Here is a 14,684-nt window from a genome sequence, read left to right as displayed (position 1 = left end):
TTCCTGCAAGGATTTCAGTAAGCAGAAAGCCCTTTATCAACATGGGAAAGAATAGAAGGTGGCACAGAAGGAACATGGAACATCAGGAAAATATAAAGAGCTGGTCTCTCAGTTTGCAGCCCTTGTTTCCTTTCTCTGGGCTTTAACATAGCAGAGTCTTTCTACCAGCATCCCCTCCTGGAGTCACTCACCTGTTCATGAAGGTGGAATTCTGCTCTTTCAGGGCAAGCTCCCTCTGCTGCAGGGCCACAATTTGCCTTGAGAGATCATCAGGTGTCCTACGCAATTAAAAGAAAATAAAAACTTTTAATGAATCATGGGTTGTAAATCTATATTCCACACACAGCCATGGAACAGCTCTCACCAAAAGCAGCCAAAGGTGATTTCCTGGGGCCAAACCTGTTCCAGTCCCTTAGAACAACACAGAGCTGCAGCTTGTCCAGCTCACATAAATCTAAAGCCATCACAGTATGAGCACAGTGTTAGTAGTAAGAGGGGAAGAAAAGGAGGAAATAAATCAAAATGCAGACTGTACAATTCAACAACTCTGGCTACTGCTGAACACCCTCTGAGAGTGTAGATGTTCAGGTACATCACAGGTGACTCAAAGCAGTGCTCCCACAGAGTTACCAGCGTGGGAACTTCAGAGTCCTTCACACACACCACGACTCCAGAGCCACAGGAGAAAAAACCAGAATCCCTCAGCTCTGGGTAACACTTCAGATGTCACTGATAACCTTTCCTTGTCAAAGAGATCAGAGATTTTTACAGACCCTGCAAAAATGCAAACAACTGCACAGCTGTCAGAAATTGGTTTATTTTTTCATCAAATCCAATGACAAATGTTTAAAGGTAATGGAATGGGATCAAGATAACTCCAGACTGGCAGTTCCATGGACCACATCAACTGCTTCTGGAGGAGGAAACTGCTCTTTCAGAGGCCTCTCTAAGTCACAACAATAAAAATTTGTCTTGAGCCATCAGAAAGGTTTTCCCACCCTAAAACAGAAACATCTCTGTCACACTTCTCAGAGGAAAGAAAGCTGGAAAGGGCACCCCTGTATGAACTGGGTCCATACATCCCTCTGCTGCACCAAGATGCACCACCCACAAAGGGGAAGAGTAATCCAGACCCTGAAAGTGCTTTTCACAGGGAGCAAGTGGGGATCAGTTTTGCAGCAGTGAAATCTGCAGACACACAATCCATCATGTGCCCCAAAAAGCCAATCAAGGTTCCACTGCTGCTGGCAGATGAAACCAGCCCTGGTCACAGTCTACAGTATTGAAATACAGTGCTGGAATGAGGCTGCTGAGGTGGCACAGAAGGAACATGGAACATCAGGAAAATATAAAGAGCTGGTCTCTCAGTTTGCAGCCCTTGTTTCCTTTCTCTGGGCTTTAACATAGCAGAGTCTTTCTACCAGCATCCCCTCCTGGAGTCACTCACCTGTTCATGAAGGTGGAATTCTGCTCTTTCAGGGCAAGCTCCCTCTGCTGCAGGGCCACAATTTGCCTTGAGAGATCATCAGGTGTCCTACGCAATTAAAAGAAAATAAAAACTTTTAATGAATCATGGGTTGTAAATCTATATTCCACACACAGCCATGGAACAGCTCTCACCAAAAGCAGCCAAAGGTGATTTCCTGGGGCCAAACCTGTTCCAGTCCCTTAGAACAACACAGAGCTGCAGCTTGTCCAGCTCACATAAATCTAAAGCCATCACAGTATGAGCACAGTGTTAGTAGTAAGAGGGGAAGAAAAGGAGGAAATAAATCAAAATGCAGACTGTACAATTCAACAACTCTGGCTACTGCTGAACACCCTCTGAGAGTGTAGATGTTCAGGTACATCACAGGTGACTCAAAGCAGTGCTCCCACAGAGTTACCAGCGTGGGAACTTCAGAGTCCTTCACACACACCACGACTCCAGAGCCACAGGAGAAAAAACCAGAATCCCTCAGCTCTGGGTAACACTTCAGATGTCACTGATAACCTTTCCTTGTCAAAGAGATCAGAGATTTTTACAGACCCTGCAAAAATGCAAACAACTGCACAGCTGTCAGAAATTGGTTTATTTTTTCATCAAATCCAATGACAAATGTTTAAAGGTAATGGAATGGGATCAAGATAACTCCAGACTGGCAGTTCCATGGACCACATCAACTGCTTCTGGAGGAGGAAACTGCTCTTTCAGAGGCCTCTCTAAGTCACAACAATAAAAATTTGTCTTGAGCCATCAGAAAGCTTTTCCCACCCTAAAACAGAAACATCTCTGTCACACTTCTCAGAGGAAAGAAAGCTGGAAAGGGCACCCCTGTATGAACTGGGTCCATACCCCTGTATGAACTCTGCTGCACCAAGATGCACCACCCACAAAGGGGAAGAGTAATCCAGACCCTGAAAGTGCTTTTCACAGGGAGCAAGTGGGGATCAGTTTTGCAGCAGTGAAATCTGCAGACACACAATCCATCATGTGCCCCAAAAAGCCAATCAAGGTTCCACTGCTGCTGGCAGATGAAACCAGCCCTGGTCACAGTCTACAGTATTGAAATACAGTGCTGGAATGAGGCTGCTGCCACTCCAAAAGCTGAACAGGGAGAAGTGCCTCGAGCTTGATCACTGGATTCTGACTGGATCTAGGACTAGAGAAGCCCTTTCTCTGATGAAAATATTTTTCAGGCAACTACTCACATCAAAAAAAAGGCATTGCTTTTTCTCTTTAATCATCTGTCACTTCCAATTGAGTGAAAATTAGTTAAACGCTGAGTTGGTGCAGATAGGATTCAATTTTGGCAAGCCCAGCTGAAAGATTCCTGCATTTCACTTCCAGAATTACAAACCTTTATCATTCCTCAGCAGAAAATTTTGAGACTTCTAACACCACTTGTGTTACATCCAAGTCTAAATAGGCAATATCCAGTTAAAGAGATGGAAATTTTCTCCCATGAGACAACAGAGGCACAGATTGCAGCAAAAGAATCACTCAGGACAGGACATCACACTCACTAGCCAAGGGAATTATGAGAACAAACCAAGACACAACCTGGAGATGGCTTGGCTAAAACATCTGAAAATAAAATTCTGTTAGCAGAAACAAGTCAATTTTAAGCCAACATACACCTGGATTTCAAAATGTGTTGCAGCATTAAATAACATTTCAAAATTTTGTAGCTGAGCCTGAAGGGATCCTTAACTTGAGCAGTTCACCAGCTCTTTACTGAGGGCTACCAGTGGCTGGGCATCAGAGGGAACACCAGGGAAATGGACTGGGCACGCCTAAGTCTGTTTGGCAAAAAGAAGCTGTAACCAGACGCAATGATTTCCACAGGAAAAATCTTTGTACCATGTAAGGCCAAGTCAACAAGGCTCTGAAAAATGCACTTCTAAGCTTGTAATAAATCACCCAGATACAGCAGATTTATCATAAGCATAGTTAGTATCAGGCAGCTCTCTGGTCATGTTGAGTGCCAGCCCTCAACACCAGTGTATGGTCCCTGCATCAATGAAATAATTTCACAGATTCTTTTTTTAATGTACAAAAAAGTGTTTCTGCCTTGATTTCTTTTTCAGAAATTCATACCATAATCTATTAGGACTGAGATCAGGAACTGAAATTAATCCAGTAGTAAAATGAGAGAGTACTATAAAAGCCACAGATTTCTAGTAATGACAGCTCCTGACCGATTTCCAATAAAAAACAATCATCCTCATCTGCTCAGCCATTCAAACCAACAATCAGCTTCCAATCTCAGTTCCAGCAATTGGCAGCTTTAGGTTTACACTCAGTTCTGGACAATGTTTTATTGGCATTAAATAGCTTTTATTATTTTTTTCTTTCTAAGTGGAGCAGCATAGCTACATAACAGAAAACAAAATCCATGGGTATTAGCCCCCTGTAAAGAAAAGTTCATTTTCTGTAACACTAAATCATATCAGGTGATCAGAGCCAAAGACACCTTTGCATGCACTCTGCTGTCCTAAGTGAGAGGTTTCAAAGCCTGGTTCCAAGGTCTACACCCTATCCTGAGCATCAGCAATTTGGCAAAAGCCAAATTTCCACAGATCCAAGCAGAGGAACGACGCTGCGTGCACAATAAAATAAAATCAAAGCTTTCAATTTGAAGAGAATTGGTCAAGTCCCAAGGCACTGCAAACAGCAACCAGCTGTAACCAGGCCTCTCATTGCACGAGTTTCTGCAAACAATGCCATGCAAAGAGAAATTTGTCACCATCCCAACACACAGCAAAGTGTTCTGGCCTTGAGAGCCTTGGCTGATGTCTATAATTTTTGCTAAGCTCTGTCCACTCCCTGTGGAACAGTTGATACCAAAACCAGCATTGGAAAGCCAAGGAATCTGCTTTAAGAGGTTCTTTGTGACAACACAGCTTTCCAACACTACTGGAATCACCATGGCTTGTTGAGGGAAGTTTGAAACCCTTTCCTGAGCCAAGCAGAGCCAGAAGTCCCTTTCTGAAAAGCTGAGCAGTGCCACTGTGCTCTGCAGGCAGCTTCCTTCCCCAGGGAGTAACCACCAAAAACCCCACACCCTCGTGTGCACCAGCCATGCACAAACCTGTAAAGGGACCAGAACAGTCCCATTCAGGGCAGTGTGTTGTAAAACTGATTCATGTGCTTTGTAATCATAAAGTGCACATGAACAAATGAAAAAGGGGCTTCCAAAATGCAGGAACAAATCCCTGCTTTCATTTCCCTCCTCCTGGCTAAGTCACAAGGAGCTAAAAGATAGAATGTTCTTCCTCTGTCCCACCTTCCCATCCTGAGATCCCGTAAAACAAAATTCATAAAAACAAACACTTGAATTTAAGTCTAATTTGGATGAGGTTTTCTTTTGCCCTAAACGAGCAAATTAGTCCAGCAGTTTACATCACAGTAAGGCAGAAGGGGGACAAAACTGCTGGGAAACAAAGCTCTTTGCCTTCCTTTGAAGCACAGATGATTTGAAAAGGAGCAATTTGAGAATGATAAAAATATAAAACCATTCAAATGAAGTGAAAAATTAACTTAATGGGATGTCCAACCAAGACATACAATGACTTTAAGTGCCCACTGTCGCATTTTTTAAACTTCTGAGAAAAACAGCTTATGCTATTTTGTATTATCTTTATTTTAATGCACACAACTGACATTTGCCAAGATTTGGAGGAACACTCTGTTCTTAGTTAAGGATCTATTACCATTTCAGTATAAACTGTGACAGTTACACACTGAGAATTAGCTGTCGAAGTAACATTAAACCAGGACTCTCTAAGTAGACGAAATTGTTAAAGAAAAAAATTTTTAATTTATAATTTATCAGAATGTCAACTTCTTATTGCTTCTATAAAATGTTTCAAAATGCACAGCAAAGGAAGAGTTTTGATCGTAGCTAGAGATGAGACATTAAATTTTAAGTATGGAAGTGCAAGACAAAAGTAAAACTAAAGAGAAAAACAGGCACTTCATCAACTACGTTTGGAGGACTGAGCTCTTCACTGCTTTTTGTTTAATTAAATTTGCTTGAAACAAGCAAACTAATACCACATTTATAACACTAAATTACTCAGAATTACTTATTTTTGAAAGTCTGCTGAATTAACATTTCTCTTCACAGATTTAGCTCAGTATGAATACACAATGACAGGTTTGGTTGTCTCGACTAAGTCATATTAAATTGAAATGGAACATTACCAGACTTTTGGCACAGTATTTTTAGTTTTACACTTAAACATAATTAACTGACAAAGACCAGAGACCAACGTTCTTATTAAAGTGTTTGCCAAGAAAATAAGGCACAGAAAGGGAGTCCACATCTGCTTAATTCTCTTCTATGAAAAACAATTTCCAGGTGTTTTTTTAGGTTTTGGTTAGTTTTGGGGTTTTTTTTAAGGTAACCTCTCAGAAGTATAAAATATTTATTTTGTTCCTTTTTTTGTGTGTATTATGAACATGGAAATGTTACAAGATTCTGAAATTCTGCTCTCCCCAAGAAGATCCTTTTCTACTTTTATAAAAATAATTTCATCTTCTTTCTAGGCAGGAAAACAACAGCATCGGAAGAACAAACAGAACAATAACATGACAACAAGAGAACATTTCTGAAAAAGCAGTTTAGTTGTTTTAAATATTTCTGTATGATTAGAAAGGCCATGGAATGTCTGTAACAGTCTTTTCCTGTATGTTTGAAGTGAGTCTCAAACATCCTCTTTGTATATTTGATCTCCTCAACTGCTTTAACTCCTCTAGCTCTGGTTTACAGGACTCCTGTCTATCTCTGAAGCTTCACCAAGTCCAAAAGCAGCTCAGCTCCTGGAAGGACTTGCCCTGCAAGAAAGTTCAGCAAATATCAATAACCACAAGAGCTCACACAGAATTCTGGGATACAGCACAGACTCCTTATGCTTCATTTGGTCAGATTAACTCCATGTTTGTTACGAGAAAGCTACAAATGACTTAATTTCCCTTTCTCCTCAAAATATGCATTGCCTCCTTGGGAGGACTCCTTAGCTCACCTTCACCAGACTGGAAGAAAATATTACCACTAAAATCTGGTGTCCAGATCTGGAAGTTCTGAGACTTAACTTTCACAACAGTGCTTTTGCTGCAGAAAAGCCCCTCCAAGCTCCAGTCCAGGCAGTTACCTCTGTCTGTTCATATCTCCATACCTACATCCTCCTACATCCTCCCTTCCTATTCCAGACCTAATGCACATGGTCTGGAATCTCCTACACACATTAGTCACAAAAAAAAAAAAATACTCAATGTTTCCAGGCAATTAGGACACGTTTAGTGCTTTGTAGCACTTTGATTAAATGTTTTGAATAGCAGTCACAAACCTTTACTCATTCAAACGAAGCTGCTAAGAGCTGTCAAACCCACAAAACTAAGGTATACCTGAGACTGTTTCTCCAACAAAGTGGCTGCTTAATATTTTATGTACAAAGTAAATGGAGGAAATCTGAAGTGCAAGTGAAAGCAATAAGCAATCTCAGCCTCAGAGGTTCCCTTCATTTAGACAACTCTTATTTGTGTACAGATAGAATCAACAAATCCAATTCTCTTTACCAAAGCAAATGTCCCCATTAACCACTTGAAGCAGAAGAACAACTTATTGTAAGAAAACATTTGAAGTGTTTATAAGTGTCTTGACAATTCTAAAGACAGTTGATATGTCTCTTCTGAAGCAATTGCAAAATTAGCAAATTAATCCAATCAAGCTATAATTTGAAGAAGGGAGGAAAAAAAGGAAGAAAACTACCTTAGATTCCAGTTAATGACCTTTGGATTTTAATGAAGAAAGCTTTTTTCCTCCCAAAGTTATGGCATGATAACGACACATTGTTCAAGCCTCATTTCTACTTTAAAGATAAGGTAAGGGCTCAACAAGATAAAATTAATCTTACATTGGAAAAAAAAATTAACCATTAGGCAAACATTTAGCAGTCCAACCTTCTTTCTCATCCCTACCAGTACTCTAAGAGCAAGCATAGAACAATCCACAGAAACATGCCAGGTAACACAAATTGCACCCAGTGGAATGGAACCTCAGCAGTGAAAGGCTGTCAGAGACCTCAGGAAGAGGGAATGTACACAGCAGCACTAAGACTGCTAGTCTGGAAGATAAAAACACTCACCTTTGGGGTTTGTCACTGCATGCTCAATCACATGACATAATTCAAAGCTTTTAGAGGTCATGGCAAAACAAAAATTTCACAGAGTCATCAAGAGACCCTCATAAAATGAGACCATTTATAAGGCAGCAATAAGGAATTTAACATACTTCTCAAGACACAGGGAGGGTATCTACAAAGCTGTGAAATATTCTTTGTCCTATGTTTTTCCTATACAAGAAAATAAAGAGTTCTTAAGGTCTTAAACCCAATAGATTAGACACTGAATAGAAAGAAAAAGCCACAAAATGCTAAAGCAACTTTCAGGTATTCACCAGCAGTAGTACAGAATTATTGAAGTTGGAAATGATCAAAAGAGATTTTAAAAATGGCTGTTACTGCTGTCATGCTAACAGAGATATCAGAGATTTTAAAAATGGCTGTTACTGCTCTCATGCTAACAGAGCACAATCTTAACAATTAGAGAAGCAAATGTATTTTCTCAATTCACAATTAAGTGAATGTAATTATGTATTAATGATGATGTTGAAAGGAAATTATTGTGGTACACAATTTCATACCTATTGCCCTTAAGATTTCAAGCACGAAATGTAAACACACTTAATAATGTAATGTTTCATTTTACTGTAGCAGCAGCAAAAGACATTTTAAGTGTTTTTCCTAATCACAAACCTTATCTGAGAAAAAAGCAACAGCTGAAGGGAAAAATAATGCCATAAAATGAATAAAAACTCCTTTTAGGGAGTCATAAGTAGGGTTGGTTTTCCTATAGTTTCTATTTGTCACTGGAGTTGGAACTATCATTTTGGCCAGCTGAGGTTGGGCTGACAGGACTGTGAGAACAGGGGAGCCAAGAGACTTCATGAGGAAGGTGAGGGCAAATCAAACTAATCTAAAGAACAGAATGTCAGCAGAACACCAGTTCTGTTTTAGATTTTCAAGGCATTTGGACAGTTGTAAAGAGCAATAAAGAAAAAATTAATATCTGAAAACCAAACTGAAATACAAAGATGTGTTCATTGGAAACAAACTCCAAACAGAGAGATGTTGTTTCTTTCAACAGTGGGTCATTAGAAAACTTGAAAACCGTTACAGACCAATTACCAGGATTATACAAAACTGGGAAAGAACCCTGACAGCTAAAAAATCAATTTTACCAAACCTCTGCTGATTCCATTTGCAAAGTCACTCTCAAGACATTTGAAGAGAGATTTGGACCAAGCCTAGAAAATGACATCATCAGCAGCTTCTCAGGGAAGGAGGAGTGGGACACAGGGACAAGATACAAAATCTTCCAAAACCTAAAAACAAATATAATTTGCATGTATCCAACATGCCCTTCTGGCATAACTTCTACCCCCATGGAAATTACCAACACAGAGACATGATTTTTGCAGATAGCCAGGGCTCCTGTCTGACAGGAGAGCTCCTGCTGCAGCCAAGGCTGGCTACTGACAATTTATGTACATTTGACTATTTCACAGATTGCACTGAATTGATGGTCTTGTTCTTTTGACACCTGTCTGAGATAATCCTTGCAGAATATTAATTTACCCAAGTCCTTGTATTGTTTTCAACATCTTTATTGATCCTGTTGTTTACCCAGACTCTTATCAGTTGAAAATATTAGCCAGCAGTAACACAAAGCCCCTAACCTTGAGCAAGAGGAAATAATAATAATGGCTGAAGACAGGTCCTTGGGAGAGTCTGGACCATATTTTCAACTGCTTTTATATAAAGTGATTTGACAATCCATATATTATTTACTTCTGATTACAATCACATATATAATCTCATGCCAGGAACGGCCACTTTAAACTGCAACTTTAAGCTACAGTAAAAGTTATTTTAAATTGGGGTTTTTTAATATCAATACAATAACCAGTCACAGGTAAATTTATGGTAACAATTTTAGAAAGAATGAAAAGCATACTGCTTGTATGTTCAGCTGGAATTCTAAGTTATTCTTTCAGCTAGAAAATTGAGGTTAAGCCTGTTGCTTTGATTAATTAAAAACTACCCAAATTCAGTAAAAGATTATGTCTCACCTCTGCCAGAAGCAGAACATAAAACATCCAAGCTCCAGCAAATGTGAGAGGATAAAAGCCTTGCTGAAGTACAGAAAACACAGCTGAAAAATTATTACATTTATCATGAAAATCAATAGCAGAACAACAAAATTAGGCAATGCCTGAGGAAAATGCTGGTGCTGTTTAGCAGCCACAGGGTATTTGTATTAAGATGGCAAAAAAGGCATCAGGTGCCACTGAAGCTCTGTTTGTGGTAGTTACATCAAGTGCATGAAACATCTGAGGTAGCTCTAGATATCCCTTGAAACCAGACCAAAGCAAGGCCTGAATTTTAGAAACTGAGGCACAAAGACTAAGCAATATCATTAGGGACACCCAAAAATCTCTAATTCAATGTAGAAAACTGAAACTCCACATTGATTTAATAGATGATTATAGCTATCAATCACAAGCACTGTCTCCTAAATCTTTTGTTTCCTAATTGGTAAAAGTCAAATATCAGTATGCAACACCATTTTTGTGAGTCATACTAATCAGTTAATCCTAAAACATGAGTTTAAATCCCAGCTTTTTGCCTCATGCTTAGCTACCACATCTTTTCCCACCAAGTTCATTTCCCATTCAGAGCCTGCTGCTGAATTCCTGGTTTGAACAAATGCAGGAGCACGTGAGCTCACTGTGCAGAACCCCCATCTTTGGCTCAGGCCTCCCCACTTAAGGAAGCACATTTCCCACTCAGCTGGCCACGGGCTTCATCCAGGAAAACAAATTACACACGTCCCCAGACACATGTAAATAAACCAAAGAAATTTCAGATTTACAGCTCTGTCTTCAAACCCTCTCCCCTAGCTCAGGGAGGATTAAAAAGGACTTCAAAGAAGCCTGAGTTCCAATTAAAACACTGTGACCACCCTGGGGACACAAAAATATTCCTCTGATTAGTGAGATGCGCTCTTTGAACTGTTTGGCTAAAAAAAGCTTTCAGAACTTTAAACAAATGCAGTAATTCTCTCTCATACTTTTTTTTTTGAAAGTTTCTAAAAATTTAATATTCAAAGTGAAGGACAAATAACATTTAAAATGGAAAGTTTAATGGAAGCCCATTAGCACATCAGCTCTAGGCATCACTAACATGAGACACAGCAAGACCTGAGTGCTGCAGTCCCAGTACAAAGCAGATAACTCAAGCTGTCAGAACAGAAGAGTCCAGAGTGTCACTGTTGCTGCAGAGGTGGTGGCACCCCTGTGTTATGATATCCCAGTCCCAGCAGCCCTCAGAACCACTCTCCCTGAAAGGCAGAGCACATAAATCCCACCTCGTTTTGAAATTCTGTTTTATTTCCTTAACATCCAAAGCTCCCAAGCCATACATACGAAGTGTCTCACATCATTGTTCTTTGACACATGGTGATAATACAACAGTTACCCTCAGACTTAGCAATTAGCACAGATTTAAATAAAAAGCTCTTTCTATGCTTGCTGCAAAAAAAAAAAAATCAAAAGAAAGAAACCAACACTCTCCATCCCCTCGGACTCTCACTCCCAAAACCAGAGCTGAATTACACAGTCCAAAAGTTTTAACATCAAGAACAATGAATGCTAAGAACAAATGCTGGGAAAATAACTGAGGCTTGGAGCATGCCAAAGGAGTTGGAGCTAAGTGGGTATAATAAACCTGCCTGTGAAAGCCAAGCCCCAATCACCCTCATCCACAAGGAATGAATAATTCATGGCAGGAGGAGATAGAAGCAGACTTCAAGACTTGTTCACAGAAAGTGGAACTGCTCAAGTATAATTGCATTACAGATGTAAGCAGTGGCATTTCAACAATTTCTGTTCTCCTTTTGCCAGCTTGCTCTCACAACCCTCACTCAGCTCAGGTACCTGCATCCAGCACAGGGGTCAGAGCAGCCAAAAGTAATTGTGGTTTCCCTGTGTCTGCCAAGGCTCCTGGGACTGGCATTCAGGTAAGGACTGCACTGGTAAACCAAGCATTTGGACATCATCTTGGCTTGCTGCTATCATGGAGCTCTGAGCACGTTCAATGCCCGAAGCTGCTGGGGGAGGCACTAACAAGATCACATGATAAACAGTGGCAAAGTTTGAAATGTATCTACAGAAGAGAAAGCTCCTATTCTCTCTGTTGAAAGAAACAAATACCCTTTTTTCACACCACTTTCACATCCTTCCTTTCATTCACATTTACCTTGAAGACCTTGATCATCATGCTGTATGATACAGGACTACCCACAAACCAGTTACTTTTCCATTTTCAGCAAATGGATGCTACAGACCAACCAGGCAAGAATAAAAGAATTAAACAGCTTTCCCAAAGTCTTCAAAACATCCATCCTCCTCAAGATCTCCTCTTGGCTTCTCTGGGATCTTCAGGTTCCAGATTCTGCTCACTGCTGATGTGACTGAGTTTGTACAACAGCTCCACCATCGAGGAGAAGGTGCATCAGATATTCCCAGCTCCTCAGATTTCATTGGAATTTGATTGGGAAGATACTGCAAAGGAGTCCCATTTATACAGCAAGTATTATGTACCTGAGATGCTAAACCTATCTTTGGACAACAGTTTCAGAAAGCACAAATGAAAGCTGCAGCCATTAAACCACAAAATAATTTTAAGTTGCCGGTGCAGAGCTCCCTGAGTCAGCTGCTTTCCTCCAAAGCTTGTCTGAATTCTCAGGTTTTCCTGTTACATCACCAAGAAAATTTTTAATTTACTTCAACCATTCTGGTTTATAACCTGAGCACATGCCAGCTAAAAATATTCTCAAATGTTAGCTCAACTCTCCTTCCTCTGCTGAGCCACAGCTTCTCTCATAGAACTCCCCAGTTCAGAAGCACCCCAAAGAAACAGTGCCAGAAATCCACATTTCTTCTAGAACTTGATATTACCACTGTGTTTAGTATTAAACCTGTGCAAAGATAGGAATAAAATGAAAGCACAAAGGCATATGGAAAACAAGTCCCTCTGTACTTGAAAGCTACTTTGTAAATGCAAATGCTTACAGAACACTTGGCCACATGCTGAGCATTTACTCTTTGCAGAGTCATGTATCAAGACCAGGATTTCTTCTCTCTCCTTCTGCCAAAACCTTTTTTCTATCACATTTACTATATTTTTATAACAAGAAGAAAAAAATCTGCACACAGCACATGACGGAGAGAAGACACTGTTAAAAATTTTGGAACAAATGCTTAAACAGGCAAAGAGCTTTTTTTAAGTCTGGGTAGGAGGATGACTGGCTGAAAAATAAAAAAGTCACACCTTCAAGTTGTACCTTTCATGTAAGGAGAAGAACTCTTCAATCAGTGCAAGAAACACACAGAAAGGTTCAACAAGTAGGAGCCTCCACATGAAACCACCTCCCTGCACAGGTATCCTGCTGCCCTCTGCACCAAGTCAGACAAGCAGACACATCCTGCACTGGCACACCTGTTCCCAGAGAGGACTGGCAAAACCCTGAAGTGATGGGCACAATTATTGTACTGAGAGATTCAAATATATCCTACAAAAATATCTTTTTGTTGCAAACCCAGGGAACTGCATAAACAACCCCAATTTTCACATGCACATTCACCAGAGTCTGTCAAACTATCCATTTTTTAGCAGGTTTAAAAGAAACAGTCCAATATACAGCTCCTCAGAAAGGAGAAACCAGAGCTGCCTATTGATTAGGTGTCAGGGCTACCTCGGGAAAGAGAGAAAAAACATAATAGTGGAAACAAAAGTTGCCCACTACATCCTCCCTTCAGAAAGCACAAAGGCTTTAAATACATGAAACCAGCTCGACTGTGTAGTTACCCTCTGAAAGGCCATCAATTACCTAAACTGGGCTGTGTGGCAGGGAGGAATAAAAATGAGACAGGGTCAAAACAGCGCTGGAATTAATTGGGAGGGGAGAGGGTATATTTCAAAAGAGGGGGAGTTTTCATTCTCGCCTGCCTTCCTTCTCTCTCACTCTCCAGCAATCACCATGGCCCAAAGAGACAGCAGAGGAAGATTTCATTAATAAATTTATTTCAACTTTCTTTTCAATGGTGCTAAGAATGTATGCAAATCCATTCATAATTAGGTTTAAAAATTCCATTTCATGGGATAATCAGACTTCAAAAAACTCAATTTTAGTTTTAATCAGATTTTAACAAGGATATTAAGTCCATTTCGTTCAGAAGAGGGAGAAACGGTGAATTTAACACAAAATGTATTCAAGCTTAGCCCTGGGAGATAATTAAATAAAATTAATTTGGCAAGGGTTGTCTGTAAATGGAAACGCTCCAGACAGCAGAGCAGGTTCCTGAAGGAAACAAAAGCAGTTCATTACTGTACAAACAGATACAAAGCTTATTGTTCAGACAGAAGAGAATTGCAGCTCCTCCACAACAGCAGGACAACCTGAGCCCTTGAGCTGCCTCTGACAAATGCAGCAGTGTGTGGAGGAGGAGAAGGTGGTTATTTCCTTCTTGTTTCAGCTAAGTCCCCACTCCCCTGGCACAGCAAGGAGGGAAAATGCAGGGGACAGCATATACAAACCTAACAATTCCAAATTACTAAGCACAGAAAATTATAAGAAACAACTTAGTGAGAGACAGCTCCTTTAAACTCTAAAAACCCACGTACAAACTTGAGGCTGTCAGCAAGATTCTTGCCAGATATGGTTCCATCAAATTCCATGTAATGATTTAGTCACACCATGGAACTGAATCCCAACTTAATACCAAAAGTATCCCATTCTCCCTGACTAAAACCACAGACTGATACAGATGCTAAAACTTTGGTAACTGTCCTGATGCTAGAATTCTTAAGGGCCAAATATTTATTTTGTAGCCCTTAAAACTTTAGACACAAAAATGCAGCTCTTTTAACATTGTATATCAGATGTCTCTGACAATTATTGACATCAGATGGGTACCAGAGTATGAAAGTCATTTCTGGTATACACTCAACTGTGTGTAGATTCAGATATTCTGGCTTAGGTTTTCATGATGTATATTGGTTAAGGGTTTACCTAA

The 14,684-nt window shown here is 40.0% G+C and overlaps 1 protein-coding gene across 2 annotated transcripts in view; it reads right to left on the bottom strand.

Moving 5' to 3' along the window:
* Window positions 1-14,684, bottom strand: part of MAD1L1 (mitotic arrest deficient 1 like 1) — a 352,753-nt gene that overhangs the window by 316,911 nt on the left and 21,158 nt on the right. Inside the window, exon 9 of one of the 2 annotated variants that reach the window (XM_005420353.3) lies at window positions 1,448-1,534. In XM_005420353.3, the coding sequence (XP_005420410.1) occupies window positions 1,448-1,534 (87 nt within the window). Of the gene's footprint in view, window positions 1-191; window positions 275-1,447; window positions 1,535-14,684 lie in introns of those variants that run through there. The other variant, XM_031056543.1, reaches the window with a different exon arrangement.

The sequence above is a fragment of the Geospiza fortis genome, unplaced genomic scaffold, assembly GCF_000277835.1.
Source record: "Geospiza fortis unplaced genomic scaffold, GeoFor_1.0 scaffold237, whole genome shotgun sequence".
NCBI lineage: Eukaryota > Metazoa > Chordata > Aves > Passeriformes > Thraupidae > Geospiza > Geospiza fortis.
This window is presented reverse-complemented; position numbering and strand designations above follow the sequence as displayed.